Source organism: Bos grunniens, chromosome 3 (assembly GCF_055505025.1).
Source record: "Bos grunniens cultivar Pamir isolate PY7600 chromosome 3, Bosgru_T2T1.0, whole genome shotgun sequence".
In the NCBI taxonomy this organism is placed as follows: Eukaryota; Metazoa; Chordata; class Mammalia; order Artiodactyla; family Bovidae; genus Bos; species Bos grunniens.
In genome coordinates this window covers 46,158,012-46,178,690 of record NC_141167.1, presented here as the reverse complement: position 1 = coordinate 46,178,690, position 20,679 = coordinate 46,158,012, and the positions used below count along the sequence as shown (strand labels likewise).

Genomic DNA, 20,679 nt, shown 5'->3' with positions numbered 1-20,679 from the left:
CTGAGAGTACAAACTGAATCACTCTCTGCAGAAGCATGCAATGTTATGGGTTGATGTGAAGCAGTGTATTTGAGTTTGAATTGATCTGGGGAAACTCCTTCGGGGGAAGAGGTAGGAGCTTATTTTTGTTTGTGAATAATGACATTCATTTCCTGATCAGGGTTAAGAGTAGCAATTTATATTTGTAAAACCCATTTCCTTCCGCTTAACTCTTTCCAGATATTTATATAAAGTTTGTCCTTAATTGCCTCATTAGTCTCATTTTTCTATTAAACACCTTATTGTAATATGAATACAATCCAAATTTTATCCTTATTATTTCTATGTAAAGAGCCTCCTTGTTGCATGTCAACACAGAATCTCAACTAAACTGTTTTCTTTTATTATAAAAATTTTAGTCTTCCTATAAAAAACAACAGTTAATCATCTCGTCCATTCAAAACTATGTGGAGTAGGGTCATCATTCAAAGAACTCTATTCTTTCTATATCACAGAATCAGGAAAAAGAATCTTCACTAAATCTTTTTCTTATCACCAGCAATTATCTATTGAACTTGCTTAACAGGAAGAATTACCAGAAAATGAGAAGAATTAGATTATTAAATCAAGTCAAACATATAAAACTACTGCCAAAGTTTTCATAAATTCAAGTGGGTGATTTTAAGCAGAAGTTCTTATATTTTTTGTGTGTCCTCTCTAGGTTTTCTCATACTATAAGTTGTGGAGGCAAGCTTTGAATGTATTAAAAATTCATGGCAACATTAAACAAGTCAACAATAAATAATTCAATGCAATGGCTATAAGAGTAAAACAATCTAACACAATATTTATGAAAGCATCCAGAATGTTCAACTATTCCTGCTCATTCTTATGTTACTGTTTGGATGTTTGAATAATACTGCTCACTGCCTTTACCTGAACCAGAACTTGTTACAGCAGATTATCGACCTGAGCAAGGCACAGCAAAAATAACATCTAAATGTCAGTTGGAATTTGGCACGAGTGTGAAGTCCTGATGGGGTTCTCTACAACATTCTGGTTAAGAAAAACTTTTAAAAATTGGCTGGAAATAATTCTAAAGATTTTGAATTTGTCTTCATATGATCTTCATGGATATTCAGGCAATTATTGCTTTTATTTAAGACAAAAACAGTTTGAAAACATAATAGATCTTAATATATTTACTATCAGGTAAGTATGGAAATACAAGGAAAGTTGAATACTTGACTTTAAAAGTGTCATAAATGTATAAATATTAGCAAATAACCAAAATATCCATATCTTCATTATTCACTGTGTGATCAAAATTAATAATTTGAAATGTTTCTAAGATTGTGTCTGTAAATAAACACATCTTTCTTCAATCACATTAATGATCCACGTGTCTTCTCAAGGCTTTGATTAATTGTTTTGAATTGAGTAGTCTGCCACATTTCAGCATAGGTACATGGGACACATAATATCTGACTTGGAGTGTGGTGTACAGTGGTGGACATACAATATTACCCATTGCAAATAGCTATAGGTGTATTGCCTTCTGGTTATGTCTTCTGATTCCAAGATAAATATGTATTCTCTGAAAACAAATGACATTTATTTCTTCAGTTCAGTTCAGCTCAGTTCAGTCGCTCAGTCGTGTCCAACTCTTTGAGACCCCATGAATCGCAGCATGCCAGGCCTCCCTGTCCATCACCAACTCCCGGAGTTTACCCAAACTCATGTCCATCTAGTCGAAGATGCCACCCAGTCATCTCATCCTCAGTCGTCCCCTTCTCCTCCTGCCCCCAATCCCTCCCAGCATCAGAGTCTTTTCCAATGAGTCAACTCTTTGCGTGAGGTGGCCAAAGTATTGGAGTTTCAGGTTTAGCATCAGTCCTTCCAATGAACACCCAGAACTGATCTCCTTTAGGATGGACTGGTTGGATCATAAATATTTTTTTTCAGAGAATGCATATTTATCTTGGAATCAGAAGACATAGGTGTATTGCCTTCTGATTATGTCTTCTGATTCCAAGATAAATATGCATTCTCTGAAAATAAATATTTATTTCTTCAGTGGTTGAATAATAATTGTTTAACTTGTGTAACGTAGGATGCTAGGCATTGAGGAGGTTACTACGATAAATAAGGTAAGTTAAGTGAAGTCGCTCTGTCATGTCTGACTCTTTGCGAACCCATGGACTATAGCCTACCAGGATCCTTCATCCATGGGATTTTCCAGGCAAGAGTACTGGAGAGGGTTGCATTTCCTTCTCCAGTGGATCTTCCCAACCCAGGGATCAAACCCAGGTCTCCTGGATTGTAGGCAGATGCTTTACAGTCTGAGCCACCAATTGTTTGTTACAGTTTGAGCCACCAAATAAGGTAAAAGGGCTAGCTAAGAGGACAGTTCTCAGGAACCAGAGGTCAGATCACTCAGGAAATGCAAAATGGGCACTTTCATTATGGCAATTTAGTACAAACATGTTATGACTCAAGGTTTAGTGGGCCAGATGGGTGATTCTAATACCAGTATTTTGGCTTCCTGGACCCTGCTGTATAATTGCCAGTGTGAGGTACAGTGGAAAAAGCCAGAGTAGAATTGGTAAACTTGGAACCCAGGGGCCCTCTCAAAATTTTCAATTCAAAGGGTGAAAGAAAAAAGAGAAAAGGGAACACTCAGCGTATGGTACTTCTAGTATGAAAAGTATTACTGTGTAGCCTACTTGGGTATAGCCCCCTTCCCTATGAATTTCTTTTTATCTTGACCAAGGACTACTGCATATTTGAATCCCTCTAGAAGCTTCTCTTGGCTTCTTTTTTGTTTCCTCCCTCTGCAAGCTTAAGAACCATTTACCATGCATCCGCTCCATGCAAACACTAATGGGTATAATACATACATACATATATATACATATATACATATATATATACACATATATACACACACATACTCTATAGTGCCTAAATATATGATACATATGGGAAATAAGTTTAAGGAGGATAAATCAATTGCTCTAAGGCACACAGTATTAAGGGGTGAAAGACATTTCAATTCATATTTGTCTATTCTAAAGTCCAAGCCCCCTTCTCTTGGCCATGATGGTTTCCTGCTCCTGATGTAGCCAGGGAATCACAGGTTGACTTAACAAAATGTGTTCAGATTTTATTTTGTGAACTCCAAAACAATCATATTGATATATTATGGAAATTTGAATTGGATTTTAAAGGAAGATTTTTGAATTTTACTATTAAACTGCTGGAATAGCACATTTAACAGCTGTTTTTTTTTTTTTTTTCAAAGCAATACTTATTTTTTATTACATACTTTTCAAGCAATAGCCTCTTTATGTATGAGATTAATAATGATTTCTGGATTTCCTTTGCATCAGGCCACCCCAAATACGATGATTAAAAAATAGTTGATGATATACCAAAAACTCTATTCCTGTTTAATTTTACTTGTTTAGTAGTAACAGAGGGAAAATCAGTATGGACTTTTGTTAGAAAATGCAAATAGAGAAAACAGAAAAGTACTTTTTTTAGAAGAAATTTTTAGGAAGTCAGTTATCCCTGTTATAATTACATTTAAAGTTTTAATTTAAAAATAATCTAGATTTACTTATTTAATACTTATTTTCCAGGTAGAATAAGAATAGGAAACACAATCAGCTTGTTAAATGGGATTTTGTATCATCTATCCAAAAACCTCATAAATGGAAAGTCTGCCGGATTTTATAAGGGAGTAAATTTTAATCATGAACCAATATTGAATGGTAGCCTATTGTAGTTGATAGAAAAAAATATTGGGTAAGTTACTGAGTTACAATTGAAGAAAGAATTTCATGTTTCTCACTGTTACTATAAAAGGTAACAGTTATCCATTGCCCAAATCAATTGAGTTCATATTTCTCCTCTACTTTCTCCCACACTTTGCTGAGTTTCAGTTTTGCCTTAATTTTGGATTGGATTCTTTCAACATACTTCCTCCTATGATGGCTCAAATACTTTTAAATGAAAAATTAACTATCATGAATTGTATCCAAAAGGAAGAAATATAAGTTGTTAAATTTCTTAATGATAATTCAAGTAGAGCAGAATTCCATTAATATATGGCTTATTTTAAAATTTAAGATAGGTCACAAATCACTCAATAGTGGTTCCTTCACTACAACAATGAAACACACTGTGTATTATCAAGTGTTCTTTCTTTGCTTTGTTTTACTGTTCATATCAAGGGGATATGTAGTAGTTGCATATGGGTATCAGGAATAATTTAAAGATTTTGTAAATATTTCCAAGAAGAATGCATTTAATACATTCTATAAACTTTGGTAAAATATGTCTACAGAAAATTATAATTGCTCTATGGATATTCTGATACATAGTGCTTTAAATGGTTTGCCTCCCAAGCAACATTTGGCAATCTAGAAGAGGCCATATTGTCTCACAGTACACTGTTTCTTTATCTCTTTCTTTAGAACACATTTTCATTTTACATAATGCTATGGAAATTTATTCCATATAAAAATTATTTTAATAAATTTCCTTATAAGGAAACATAATCAAAGAATATATCCAGAGATGAATTTTTAAATTAAAATATTAACACATAGATTAGTCCAAAAAAGTAAATTAAGTTATAACTAATTGTATCAGTTTAACCCAAATGTTTATATTGTTAAAATTTTTTAGTTGATTTACATGAAATATAGTTGATTTACAATGTTGTGTTAAGTTCTCCTGTAGTCCAAAGTGATTCAGTTTTACATTCTTTTTTTTGGCATGGCATGTGGGATCTTAGTTCCCTGACCAGATCCCTGAACTGTGCCCCTGCAGTGGAAGTGCAGAGTCTTAACAACTGGAGTGCCAGGGAAGTCCCCCTATACATTTTTTTATTATCTTTTCCATTATGGTTTATCACAAGATATCAAATATAGTTCTCTATGCTACAGTAGTACCTTGTTATTTATCCATTCTATATGTACTAATTTGCATCTGCTAACTCCAAATCTTACCTGCTTCCTGAGAAACCTGTAAGCAGTTCAAGAAGCAACAGTTAGAACTGGACATGGAACAACAGACTCGTTCCAAATAGGGAAAGGAGTATGTCAGAGCTATATATTGTCACCCTGCTTATTTAACTTATATGCAGAGTACATCATGTGAAATGCAGGGCCAGATGAAGCACAGGCTGGAATCAAGATTGCAGGGAGAAATATCAATAATCTCACATATGCAGATGACACCACCTTTATGACAGAAAGTGAAGAGGAACTAAAGAGCCTCTTGATGAAGGTGAAAAAGGATAGTGAAAAAGCTGGATTCAAACTAAATGTTCAAAACATGAAGATCATAGCAACTGGTCCCATCACTTCATGGCAAATAGATGGGGAAACAGTGGAAACAGTGACAGATGTTTTTCTTGGACTCCAAAATCACTGCAGATGGTGACTGCAACCATGAAATTAAAAGATGCTTGCTTCTTGGAAGAAAACCTATGACAAACCTTCAGTTCAGTTCAGTTCAGTTCAGTCTCTCAGTTGTGTCCGACTGCAACCCCATGAATCGCAGCACGCCAGGCCTCCCTGTCCATCACCAACTCCTGGAGTTCACTCAAACTCATGTCCATTGAGTCGGTGATGCCATCCAGCCATCTCATCCTCTGTCGTCCCCTTCTCCTCCTGCCTCCAATCCCTCCCAGCATTAGAGTCTTTTCCAATGAGTCAACTCTTCGCATGAGGTGGCCAAAGTACTGGAGTTTCAGCTTTAGCATCATTCCTTCCAAAGAACACACAGGACTGATCTCCTTTAGAATGGACTGGTTGGATCTCCTTGCAGTCCAATCCTAGATAGCATATTAAAACACAGAGACATTTTTCTGACAAAGGTCCATATAATCAAAGCTATGGTATTTCCAGTAGCCATGTATGGATGTGAGAGTTGAATCATAAAGGAGGCTGAACACCAAAGAATTGATGCTTGTGAACTGTGGTGTTGGAGAAGACTCTTGAGTCCCTTGGACTGCAAAGAGATCAAATCAGTGACTCCTAAAGGAAATCAACTCTGAATATTCATTGAAAGGACTGATGCTGAAGCTGAAGCTCTAATACTTGGGCCATCTGATGCGAAGAGCCAACTCATTGGAAAAAACCCTGATGCTGAGAAAGATTGAGGGCAGGAGAAGAAGGAGGCAACAAAGGATTAGATGGTTGAAAGGCATCACTGACTCAATGGACATGAAGTGAAATGAAAGTTGTTTCATTGTTTTGACCCTTTGCAACCCCATGGACTATACAGTCCATGGAATTCTCCTGACCAGAATACTGGAGTGGGTTGTTATTTCCATCCCCAGGGTATCTCTCCAACCCAGGGATTGAACCCAGGTTTACCACATTTCAGGCTGATTCTTTACCAGCTGAGCCACCAGGGAAGCCCCAATGGACATGAGTTTGAGCAAACTCAGGGAGATATTGAGGGACAGGGAAACCAATCGTGCTGCAGTCCATGGGGTCACAAAGAGTTGGACATGACTGAACAATTGAATAACAATAGCAAAAACTCCAAACTCTCCCTCTATCCCTTCCCTGTCCCCTCCTTAGCAACCGTGTTACTAATTTTTTTTTTTTAATCCAAAATACAGCAACACCAACTTGATATCTGTAATGTACTCTCTTCAAAGCTAAGGATCAGTGGGATGACTACAATGTATGCAAGGGAAATTAAAATAAAGAAATACAATGTGCCTTATACCTGAGTTAATTTTCAATAATCAAGAGCCAGCTGCAGTGGACAAAATATTTAATGAGAAAATAACACATAGTTTAACTTCCTATTCAATTCTGGTTCTTTCAATTAGTCAGGTTTTCACCAGGTGCCCACCAAATACTTGGCAATGTTTAAGGAAAGGAAAAACTTCCTTCTGCACTACACTGCCTGCATTCATTCATCAAATGTTCTTTGAAGTCCTTCCTTATATCTCATTTTGTTGCCAATAAAAAGATTAATCACTAAGATATAATTCTTTCCTTTAAAAATTTACAGTCTTCTTGGGGATATACTGATAGGCAACAGATCCAATATAATGTGATAAAGGCTATCATAGAGGAATGTACAAAATGCTGTGGTAGCAAAGTGGAAGGAATAATTACTTGTATCTGCCGAGTCAGGAAACACTTTATAGAGAAGTGGCATTTGGTCTGTACTTTAAAGATTCATAGTATATCAAAAAAGAGAGAAGGTCAAATAAAACATTTCTTCCTGACCCTTTCACATCCTCAGTTACTTCCATCTACCATTTTGGATTCTGTATCCCCAGATCCCAGCCACTCTTCTGTCAACATCCTAAATTTCCTTGCCCCTCTCCTCTTCCATCTGGTGTGCCTGGCCAAACCCAGTCAGTTGTCTCCTAAGCCTTTGCAACTGACTTTCTGAAGTCTGCTCAACTTTGCTGAATGGATTTCTTTCACATGTATAACTTTAAATTTCAAACGGGGAGTCCACACTGCCAGAGGATTCTATGACGCTGACCTAGTGTATTCACTTTCCCATTTTCTAAGAGGACTTATTTCTCTCTCACACTTTCTCTGATCTCCTCAAATCTCCATTATCCTGTACTCTCTCTCAGGTGACGACTCTTCATGCCTCATAGAGAAAATTAAAGCAGTTACTTGAAAATGTGAGAAGCATCCTTGTATTTCTACAGCCACTTCCTCCACTTGTGCTCTGCATCCCATCGCCTCATGTCCTCTTGTAATTATTTTCCTTCTCTCCTGCATCATTCCTTTGTTTCTATTACATCATTTCTATCAACTTGTAAATACGCTTTAACATTATTCTTAACAAAATCTTTTTTAAATTTTTAATTAATTTATTTTACTTTACAATATTGTATTGGTTTTGCCATACATTGACTTGAATCCGCCATGAGTGTACATGTGTTCCCCATCCTGAGCCTCCCTCCCACTTCCCTCTCCATCCCATCCCTCTGGGTCATCCCAGCTTTCCTAACACCATACCCCCATGCAGTTACTGCTACCTTTTTGCTGTTCATTCTGCACCTAAACTCCTTGAAGGAACCCTCTGTACTTGTTCTCCTCTTTTGCTAATCTCTGCTCTTTCCTCAACCACTCCGATGAGACAACAGATAATACATTATTGAAATAGCCTTTATCAAACTCCCATGAATGTCCTAGATCTTGCTCAGTTTTCTGTTCCCATCATACTTGACCTTCAACTAGCGTTTGATACAATTGACGCCTCCCTTCCTCTTTTATTCTTCCTGCAATTGGTTTCCTTCTTAACTCTGGCTATTCATCCTGAGGATCTTCTGTGGGATCCTCTCTTCCATACTTAAACTATAAATATTAAAGTGTCCTAGACTTAACTCTGGGTTCTCATCTCTTCTGTATGTATACTCTCAATTGGTTACCTCGACCAATCGCTTATTTTTAAATATCATCTATAGAGCGGTAACTCATATTTATATCTCTATATTCCTGAGCATATCATTTATTCAAATGCCTACACTTCATTATCTAATAGGCATCTCCAACTGTTCATTGCTAAGATCAAACTTATAATTCTTGCATCTGTTCCTCAGATTTTTTCCATATGAGGAAATTATGCTACCAGCCATCTTGTTAGTCAAATGTAATCTTTGGAAATTCTCTTTAATTTCTTCTTATATCCTTATCTACTCCTCTCACCACAAATTCTTTTCATCAGCAAGGTTCCACCTCCAAATGGATCGCAAATCTGACCACTTAACCACCTCCAGAGTACTATCCTAGACAGAGCTACCATAATTTCTTATCTGCATTATCACAGTCACCTCCTAATTGATGTCCTTTCAGTTCTGTCCACTAGAACCCCTTCACTGTGAAGTGGCCAGACAGATCTTTGTAAAGCTTTGATGGAGTCACACATCATCCTTGCCCAAATCTTCAAATGGTTTCATTATAGCTAGACTACATCCTAATTTCCAAACATGGCTCACAAGACACTTCAGCATTTTGCCCAAACTGCCTCTCCACTTAGTGTTCACTATGTTCTGGCTACATTGGCCTTTTTGCTCCTGACATGTCAGGCTTTGCTCCCATCACAAATGTTTATACTCCTGCTGTTCCTTGTTGTTTTTGCTGTTCCTCTAGAACTTTGTATTACTCTCATTTAAATCATGCAAAGGCCATGTTTTCACAAAGATCTTTTCTGACCAGGCTGGCCAAAAAAGAATTTTAAAAATCCAGAAAACCATTAACCAATTAAACAACTACTCCAAACTCAATGGCTTTCTATAATGTCATCCTGTTTTCTTTATAGCAGTTACTTGTCTCATTCACTTATTTATTTATGTGTTTGTTGTCTGTCTCCCTCAACTACACTTGAATAGTTGTAGTTTTTGAATAAAAGAGAATCCATCTTTATAGTTCATTGTCATATTGTCATATCTTCTAACATGCAGAATAGTGTTTGACACGTGCTAGGTATATACTAAAAGTTATTTTTAAACTGACTTATTCATTATATGAACTGAGAATTTATTGCCAAACGTACAGAGGCACACACTTGCATGTTATATTTAGGGGAGTAACTGGAGAGAACTTAGGGAGTCAGACTATGAATGGTCTTGAATTCTGTGTTTAGTGGTTTGGATGTTATTGTAAAATCAATGAAAAGTCAAATATTTAAAACTATATTCTCTCTTAAAGTCCGTAGTTATGAGATCTTTCTTTTACAAAACTAAAGTATGTAAGTATATTTTAAAATTATTTCTACTAAGTTGGATTTAATATTTAAAGAGATGCCTTTAAGAGTCTATTTAGTATAAGCAATGTTTTTGCGTTTGAAAATTTCATGAAATATTTAATCAAAATAAAGCTTTTGCCTCCAGAAAACTGTTTAATTTAGAAATGTTTTACTAAATCAGAAGAGTCAATAGCTTTAATGTAATTAAATCACATAATTCATTTATCTAAGTTTCAACTGAACATGTCTTAATAGAGAATGTGTTATTCTTACTTTTTAACCACTCCATTTGGTGCATTTTCTACCCCATTGTTTTAGAACAATAGTAAATGAACATCTAAGGCTTGGTAAGAATCATAGTGCTTTAATCTGATTAATTTTATTTTTAATCTTACTTATAAAATTATACAGTATTTACTTTATAACTGGAAAAGTTACTGTGTTATGTTGTACTACAGGTTAACAGAAGTCCTTTTAATATACTGAAATAAATTTAACTACAAAAGAAAATGAATAGAAACACAATGTAGCTAGGTAAAAGTTTGGTATCATTTTGAGCATAAATGTAAAACTAAATAGGTAATGTAATGAAATAGGAAGTTTTGCAAGGAAGAATTCACGATTTTTAAAAGCCATAAAAGGGCAAATAAAACCTTGTGTTACTAAAAGGCAGTATAAACTATACATCCAAGGAAATTAATGTCAGGGAGTTAATATCTTCTGTGAATTTTTACTTTTAATATTGCTCAGGCACTGATTTTAAATGTCACAGAAACTGTGGAAAACTATAGCAATTTAGAAATATTTCCCTTGCGTCTGTTCAGCAGAACATCAAGTTTTTGGGGGATGTATTTTGCATATTGAAAGACCTGAATTAACCCCGACCTGAGTAGAGAGAAAAGTGGAGACATGAAGAAAGCAGGAAATCTCTGGAAGTTAGATATATTTCACTTGTTTTCATGTGTCCCACTGAGCCAATTATCAGTAATAGTTTGTTGTTTACTCATCATGAGTTCTTCTTAAAAGTGAAAATCAAAACATGGGTGGGAGGGAAACCTTTTTAAATGCCAGAATAAAGCATATTTCCCAGCAATCAGTTTTCTTTTTCCCCTGCACTTTCCAAAAAACCAGAGGAGGACCTTAGTGAAAATCATTTTACCAATTCCTCTTGCATGCCCACTGTTGCTGAGACTGTCATCCCAAAGTTAGTAACTGGCAAGGAAAAGGCATACTGCTCAGCAGTTGCTTCCTTGAGAGTTGGACTGTAGAGTTGGGGCTTCAAATAACATATTTAAGACGACAAAAAGTTTCCCACAAAATGAAGCTTATTAGAATTCTGAATCAGACTATAATCAGATCAAAATTCCTGTGAAAACTCAGCCTTGAAAAAACTCTAGCAGATTTTTTAAGCTACCAGTATGAATGCAGAATTCATGGCTAATTTCACAGGACAAGTGATGGGAAAATTAAGGGATGATTTGGAGTTTTTCAGAGAGAAAAAGGGAAGATTCCAAGAAAGATGCTTGGAGATACAAGGGTGCATTGTAAACTGTTTTCATCTGAGATTCCCTGTGGGACAGTGAATATTGAAAGATGATGACACTGGAAATGTTGGCTCCCAGTTATGTAGGGTCTGGACATGTCTGTCTTCTGCAAGCTGTGGGTAGTCACCATGAGCTTTTACATTGACATATGTCATGGTATATTTTAGTAAGAAGCTCTGACAATAATAAGGAGATGGATTCCAGTGGAAGAAACAGGATGAAGAAGGAGTTTTTGGTGGTTAAGACAAGTAATATTAAAGATCATAAGAAGGGCAATGACAGAAGAAAGAGAAGAGTGATATAAGCTGATGGACATAAGTGGATTTGTGGGTAGTAGGAGAGGAAAATAGTATTGAGATTTCTAATTTCTGTAATTAGGTGGATGGTACTGTCACTAAAGAGTATATAATAAGATGCCTGGAATTTCTGTTTGTTTTGGTTTTGCTTGGAGTGGTGAGCAAAGAGGTATGAAGGTGATTTCAATTTTGATATGTGGTGAACATTCCATCTGAGATCCGGCTATTGGAAAACGGAATTGGAAATCAGATAGATGTTTGCAATGCACCATATCTGAAACCGCAGGAGTAAATCTGTTAGCTAAGTCCTTTGTGTCTTTGTATGTTTTTCTGGGCCAAGGCTCTGAGACCAAGATCAATACTAATGTAAAGTTCAGAATATATCTTTAATAAAAACACTACATTTTTTCATAAAGGGGAGAGCAATCATCCACATTAAATTGTCTGAATTTGCAAATCTGCAAATGGTGGGTATGTTCCTTTTGGTTCTAAGATAGAAGGCAGGAGAAGAAGGGGATGACAGAGGGCAAGACAGTTGGATGGCATTACTGACTCAATGGACATGAGTTTGAGCAAAATACAGGAGATGGTGAAGGACAGGGAGGCCTGGCATGCTGCAGTCCATGGGGCCACAAAGAGTTGGACATGACTGAGCAACTGAACAAGAACAAGAAAGAGTTTTTATTTATTTTTTATCATGTCTTATTATCTGAGTCCATTTCACCCAAAGAAACTACGAATCTTAGAAAATAGTCATTAAGAATTGATTGGTAGATATTTAAACTTTTTATATACTTTACTGAGACTGAGAGACAATCATTCATACAAATTCTTGTTACAGTACTATTTGAAAAATACAAAAGACATATTAGCATTAAACGCTATTTTAAAGATTTCAATATTATAGAAAATACAAAAAAACCTTCTGTTTCCTTTCTAATAAAGATATTTTTTTGAGATAAAAAGAAAAAATATTTAATTCATTCCAATCTTTTCTCGAACCCTCTTAAGTTGTCTAAGTACCATAGTATACTACTTTTGCTTAAACAGTTTTCTGGTTCTAAATGATCACAAGACTCATTTTCATCAACAATTACCCAAAGAATGTTTCACAGTTTAAAGAAGGCAATGACCACCCAATATTTTTTTAAAATAATGACACTGAAGTTCAGAGAAGTTAAATAATTCATAAACAAGAAGCAAGGGCCTGAATACAAATCCAAGTTTGCCTGCCAAGCAAATCCTCATTTAAGTACATTCTGGCTCTTCTCAGGTAAACTAAAACAAGGTACAGGCTAATTGTTCCATGAGAGTCTAAGTGGAGATCTTATGAAACTGAAGTCATAGCACTTTTAACCTTGCTATTATATCAGGCAGTTTTCAATCTTTTGGTAAATTTAATCATCAGGGATCAGAGTGGCTATTGATTTGAAGTACTCTGAAAACAGCAATTTGATCCCATGGTTTCATGCGGCTTTTGTGCCCTCCCGCTAGCTCCTCGCTGGACTTGACACATTTCCTAACCATAATACTCTCAGTCTTAATATTATGTTGAAAATATAAGGCTAAAAAGAAACATAATTAGCTCACAAGACAGAGAGCTCACACTCTTGTGAATTGTCGGAAAGTGTGTTGTCGCTTCAGGCGTGTGTGTCTCTTTGAGACCCTATGGACTGCAGCCTGCCAGGCTCCTCTGCTCATGGGATTCTCCAGATAAGAATACCGGAGTGGGTTGCCATGCCCTCCTCCAGGGGATCTTCCCAACCTAGGGATAGAAACCACGTTTCCTGAGGCTCCTGCATGGTAGGCAGATTCTTACTGCTGAGCCCACTGGAGGGAAGCCCATTAGAAAGCGTATGTTTGATATTTTCAAAGGGAATCTAAAATAATTAGATTGTTAGGATGCATTATAATTTATAGAATGTTTTTAAAATCTTAAATGTCATAATTATCACTTATTTCAGTTGAATTTAAAATATAAGACCATGTGATAAGAAGTAAAAAAAAGTCCTAATTCTAAGTGCAATACTGAAACCTGAGGGGATTAGCATGGTTATCCTTGATTAGACCCTTGTTACATTGTCACTTTTGATAAAAATAACCCAGAATGGGATGGTACCATGGGTTTAACAAAACATCAAGCCTTATAAATTGATACTAATTGGTAAAAGTATAAGTAATACAATTATAAAAACACATTGTATCCAATTATGTATTATTGTCACAAAACCAGTTAATAGAAACATCAAAAAGCTATTCTGTAATCTGTGCCTGAATATAAATTTTTTTTGTTACAATAGCCCCAAGGAACCTATTGATGTATTTCATTGTAGCAACTAGTACAGTAAAGCCAAATGAGATAAATTCATTAATAGGACACTGAAATAAGACTAGAATATAATTTAGTCACACCTGTTCAGTTCAGAATACATATTATTTTATGGACTTTTCTTCATTATGCTGACAATGATAACTGGTAGGAAATGAATAACAAAGGAAGAAAGGCTTTTCAAAAGAAAACATGTCAAATACATTACATTTTTGCAACTCTGACTAAAGAGTAATCTTATTTTAAAAGAATAAATGAATTTATATGAAAATTAAAAATGTAATTGGCAAATAAATAGAAATTTGAGTGAAAACTATGAATATGGAGTGTTTATTGCCATTCAGGTTAAGAAAAAGTATATATACATATATGTAAAATCTTTATCACTGAAATTCTTATTTTTATGAATAGTTATGCATTTTAGTATATAAATACATACTCTTCCCTTGCACACTATAACTGCAAATATGTCAGACATGAAACTGATAATTGTGTTGATAGTGACTTTTTTAATTTTTAAAGAGCTTCCTTGAAAATAGTTTTTTAAAATGATTTTTTTATGTTGAAACAATACAAAAACTTACAAAAAAATTCAAAGTATCATACAAATAACTTTTCTGAACTACTTGATAGTAAATTCAGAACTGGTGCACCATCATTTCCCAATACTTTGGTATGTATTTCCTATAAATTAGAGCATTTTCCTAACAAACCAAAACACAATCATTGGAATCAGGTAATTAACACTGATACATTGTTACTATTTAATTCTCAGACCCCCATGCAAGTTTTGCCCTTATTTTGCCAAGAGTCCCAATAGTGTTGTTTTGTTTTTAATAGCAAAAGCATCAATTCAGAATCACTGCTTTTAGTTATAATGTCTCTTTACTCATCAATCTGAAACATTCTCTCAGTCTTATCTCCACTTCCATGTTTCTTGTTTCAATTTATAATTCAATTTATAATTTTTCTTAGATTATGTCCAGATAAGGTACAATGTTTCTGCACCTTCTGTGAATATATGTGTGTGTCTTTAGGCATTCACAATAGAGTTTCTGAACCTTTGTTTTTAGGTGGAGGAAATACTTAATAAAAGCAATGGTGCTCAAGGAATAAAGTCATGTAAATAATAGATGCATCATTTATTAGTTTTCAAGCATATATATCCTAGTAGTTTCAAAGCAGCATTCATGCTTGTACCAGGCAGTTTTCTTTTCAATTTTTCCCTAACGAGTTTTTTCTATGGAGAGTCCAAAAACTGTCACAGATGATAGTGAAATAGAATGATTATTTTAACAACTCCAAGGAAAATTTGCTCAGCAAAATATTATCTTTTGAGTGACTATACTAGAGAAGTTACACAATTAAAATAATCCATTCAACAAATTTGATCCTTTAAAATTGAGAGGGCCCCCTTTTTGGTATTCTGTCATAGTATAATAGGTATTTTGGTATGGCTTATTTTATATAAGTGCCAAATAATGTGCTTCTAGGCAAAAATAAAAATTGTGAAAACTCACAATGGGCCATGAATATATTGAAAATAGAGACAATTTGGCTTACACAATTAATACGCGTCTGGATCCCATTGCTTTTGTCAGCTTCACAGAGGAGTCTAGGATCTAAAAGTTGTCCCTATGATGTTCAGACATCATTTCCCTAACCTGAATCCCTTCCTCCAAAACTCTTACAGATTCTTATCCACCCAATTCATTCATTTTTCCTTTTCTGGATTTGTTTACCAGGGTTTACTTATTTATTGATATTGCCCCAGAAATTCTACTGGAACATGTTTGAAATATTCCTCACTTAGTTGCTGTATTATGACCACAGACCAAGGAATCACACTTTATGCCTTGTGTACTCAAGTGGCAGGGCAAAAATAAAATGAATATTGGCTTAAATTGTGTTTCCTTTTCTTCAAACTATTTCATATTTTTGTCATTATCACAGACACATTTATACAACATCATATTTTAGCTCAAGCTGAAACAGTCATAGTCATAATAAATTACCAATGGACAGGCCATATTTTAACTTTAAGGTTTTAGAAAAATTCTCATAAAATGGAAAATTTTTGTTTAAAGATAAAACTCACCATTATTAAGGACCATTTGTATGCTGTTAAATTACTTTCATGGAAATGGTTCCTAAATTTCATTTAAAAGAATTGTCTTATTTCTTGTTTTTATCTTGACAGATGTTTCTTAGCTAAATGTATCACTTTTTAATGACAAAATAAAAAAATAAGTTATACTACTTTTGGATATTCTTTAGTTGTTATAAATATCAATGCCTTAATTTGAAATTATTTTCTTCCCTTGTCATGTCTTGCCTGTTATATGTAACTTGAAACCACCTGAAGTAGTGTGTGTGTGTGTGTGTGTGTGTGTAGGTTTAAAATTCAAGGCTCACCTATCAGCCATTGAGAACTCACTAACCATTTATCCTTTTTTGCTTTCTTGATGCTCATCAAAGACTCATTTTAATATTTGGTATCCCATATAATTTTCTATGGGAAAAAATACAAGTGACACAAAATGTCCAGGTCATATGACAGATATTTCTCTCTGTGTATCTATATATCAGCGTTCTTGTTTATTCATTAAGTGCTCCCTATGCACTGAGCACTGTTTTAGGCACTGGAGATTCAGCAGTGACAAAACAGAAAAAAACCTTTTTCTTAATGTTCTCCTGAGGAGTTCATTTCCAAGCAGAGTCAATACAATTCAGAGAGCCATAAGTGAGAAAATCAAATGTAATAGTGAAATGATATAAAGGTAATGAGGGAGCAACACCATATGATGTGATCAGGTAAAGCCTCTGAGGAGGCACCATTTGAAGAAAGATAGGAATCCTAAGGAAGATCTAACCTGCAAAGATTTGAGGTAAAAGAATTCCAAAGAAAATAGCTAGTGCAAAAGCTCCAAAATGGGAACGTACTCATTTTTGGACTACTCTTCAAAATTATAATTAAGAGGATAATTCTGCTATGAGGAAAAATTTTATCATAGAATTTAAAGTTTTTTTCTTTATGGTTATCAAGTTTTTTCCAGATGTTCAATGTCCTCAATTATTACACATACTCAAAAGTGATTGTGTTAATGATTTTTCAGCAAATGTGTACCTGAGGAATTTAATTTTCTCACTCATTGATATATCTAGAAGGGTGATTGTAAAGGAACAGTGTGGAAAATTTTATAATGCTAAATTTTAATTGATAATAGAATTTGTTCTAGAATCTGCACATATCAAGATGTCTCTATCAGTTTACTTTAAAAAGTCATATTTTAATTCTCTACATTTTTACATTTTTTATACCTTGTTAGGCATGTGGACTTTAAGACAAAAAGAAGAAAAAGTCACTGATGATCTGCTAAAGACCTGACAAAATGTTTGTGTCCATGAAGAAATCATGAGTTATCTGTTCTTGCAGTAATTATTTAAAAATTAACTTTCTTCCTAAAACTAACTTTCTTCCTTTATTTTTCATTGGAAGTGCAAAATAAAGGAAGTAGAAAGCTCTCACGTATCTCCCCATTAGAGGTCTAGACTGGTGATCAGAAAGCACTATGGATAAGGAATACTGAAAGCACAGTTAACTTTTTTTCAAGACAGAACTTTTTGCAACTCTTAATTTTTGTAGACATCAAAATAAGATACAGTTCTCCATATATTATGCATGTCCTTGGTTCTTTTTATTTTTGTCTATAAAGTAAAAATTAAGCACACTAGATTGAAAATAATAAGATTTTTAAAATGTAAAACTGTAACAGCTATACTAATGGTACAAATGTTAACAGTCCACCAAGAAGACACCGTTTCATTTCTACATATCTTTACACTTTTTCAATGACAAAGTTAAATGCCTATTATTCTACTTGCTTGAATTTTGTTTGATAACTGATACTCAGTCTCACAATATACAGAATACCCATGTACCAATTATGAGCATTGTTATTCACTACTCTGAAATGTCCACTCACCTATCTCATATAAAGACTGTATTAACAATCTATGGTCAAGCTTTAATTTATATTTAAAATGTATATTTAAAAAACGCATATTTGAAAACCTGTGTCAGATTTATTTATTATTTTATGTCAAAATTGTTATTTAAGAGCAGAAGGGAAAGGAGTCTTTTCTACACCATCAATATTTTCTTCTTAACTCAAATGTTTATATTTAGAGGAAGGAGACAACTGCTGTTTCACCATAGTTTAGCTTGTACTTAGCTTGTTTCCACTCTACTTTAAATGTAGACATTGAAAACATGGGGGATAGAAATGAATTTTCAGTAGATTAATGCTGAATAAGTAACACTCAATCATATTCACATTTCTGTTTGTGCCCCCAACATGGAAGAGGTGCCTTCCATTAAACCTATGTATAATGCTTTGGCTTAGCGAAAAACCACTCAAAAAGGCAGGGTGTCTAGATACAGAGACATCTACTTTTCATGTTCTCCCCTTGTCTACCACTTATGAAGGAATGAATTGATGTTTAATCTCTCTATATATATTTAAATGAAATTCATATAATTATTGGAAGTTTTATATTGTACTGATAGAATTTTCATACATATTTATGTATCAAAATGTATTTGAGAGTATTTTATTGCTATATTGTCTGAAAAAAGTCAATGAAATTCAGTGTAGTTTGCATAGAGAAAGAATATAAAAAGAGGAAGATAAAATTAAGTTTTGGTTCAGCAGATGAAATGTCACTAAATCCTGCTGATATGCTTGAAGAATTAATCACTGCACTCAATGTTTTTCTGCAATACTGCAGGAGGGTTAAAACAGCAAGATAGTACTTTCAATATTTTAACTGTAACACATAAATAATAATTTATCTGAGTAAAAATAATCCCCACTTTAAATAAATTTTGACTTTCAAAAATATTTTTTCTATATAGCACACATTCTATTATTAGATATAAATAAGGTAAAACAGATAGAACAAACAATTCTATTAAACTAAACATTGTATAAAATTTTGGTGATAGTTTTATACAAAACTATTCTGTGTTCTTGTGTAAGCCATATTTTACATAGGTTATTATATACAGGTACAGTTTGAAGAATGTATAAATACATATTTTCTGCCAAGTCATTACAGGATCTCTAGAAAAACTTTAATCATTTTTATGAAATATCTGTATATTTTTTATTTGAAAACTATCACAATCCATAAACTAGCTTTAAAAGTTGAGCATTTGAAACTGGTGATTGTTTGAGGGTCATAGAAATGTCAGTTTCATAGGTTTCAGGGCAGTAACTTCCTGGTATGTATGTTCAGCTATGACAAGAATCTTAAATGGATTCTCCCCATTTTTACTTGTAATTATACAATTTTATAAGGCAGGATACATTCTTACTTAATATGAATCTCTTGTAGTATACTGTACTTTTCAGCCCCTAGAAAAATATTGTAGAAAAATTAACTCAATCATAATGACAAAACATAGCTAAAATAAAAACAGTCCTTTTTCTTCCTACTAGTGAAAAATAACCATTAAAAATTTCAAAATACTCAGTCACTTACTTTGGTAGAGTTTTCAAGTGATTTTCTCTTAACTCCAATATCCGCAATTTGGCAAGTCTGTAGAAACGAATTTAAAAATTTGTTTCTTGATATTTCTCTATAAAACAATATTTTTATGATAAACCAAATTGTTACTGTGTTAACCAAATGACTATGTCCAAACATTAAAAACCGTGGTTATAGATCTTTAAGAATTATGCAAATTGATTATGAGTAGGGTTGCATCAATATTGGAGAATGATAAATACCACTTTCCTAAACTTTCCTAAAATCTTTCAAAGATATAACCTTAGTTATCTAAATTTTCTGTTTTATAAAAATACATTCACTGTTGTTTAATCATATGCATTCAAATTATTGAATATTTACTAAATACTAAGTACTGAGTTCACTGAAACATGGTAACAATTTACCTCAAGAGATGACAAATGAATTTTTAAAGCAAATGATAAAGCATAATGGTTAAAAGCTTGAACTTTGTGGTCAGATATATCTGGGTGAAATCCAGACTCTTTATATTCTATCCCTATGACACTGGGCAAATTAATCAACCCATCCTAACTCCAGTTTCTTCATCTGTAATGAGTATGTACTAATAGTACAAAATGTATATGGTTTTGAATGTTAAATGATGTCATCATACATGTAAAACATAATACGTGGCACACCGTAAGTTTCAGTGTGTGTTACTTACTCCTGTGGAGCCCTATACCAAGGTCATAGTTGTAAAGTCTTACTACCAAGGCCACAGATTTGGAACTCTGCACCAAAGTCATCTGCAGAACTGACTGAGCTCTAGGTCCAGACACTGACTGTTGCTATGAGCCCCACTGATCTAAACTGGCTAACTCCTTAACCCCATATTAGGTAAAAATATCCACCTTTGAACTCACCCTATAGCACCCTAACCAATCACCTAATGCCAGTTTTCCAGCAAGAATTTTCTTTGTCTTGAGACTATAAAAATTGGCTACTAAACCATGAAAGGAGTTGGCTCTCCCGTGAGCCAGCTCTCTGTTCTAACAGCATCTCCTGCTGTAATAAACTCTATTCTACTGTCATTCTGCCTTGTATCTGGAAATTCTTTTCAACCTGTGCAAAGACCATGACAATTACTATTACCTTTAATTAAAAACTGGGAAAAGTGTCATATACATAGCATAATATACCATATTTAATTGACTCTGAGCCTGAGATGTGAACATTTCAAATAGATGCACATTTAAAATCCTGTCGT

At 34.1% G+C, this 20,679-nt stretch overlaps 1 protein-coding gene across 1 annotated transcript in view; it reads right to left on the bottom strand.

Moving 5' to 3' along the window:
• Positions 1-20,679, bottom strand: part of LRRC7 (leucine rich repeat containing 7) — a 602,937-nt gene that overhangs the window by 261,042 nt on the left and 321,216 nt on the right. Inside the window, exon 7 of the mRNA XM_086390542.1 lies at positions 19,443-19,499. Within this exon, the coding sequence (XP_086246668.1) occupies positions 19,443-19,499 (57 nt within the window). The remainder of the gene's footprint in view (positions 1-19,442; positions 19,500-20,679) is intronic.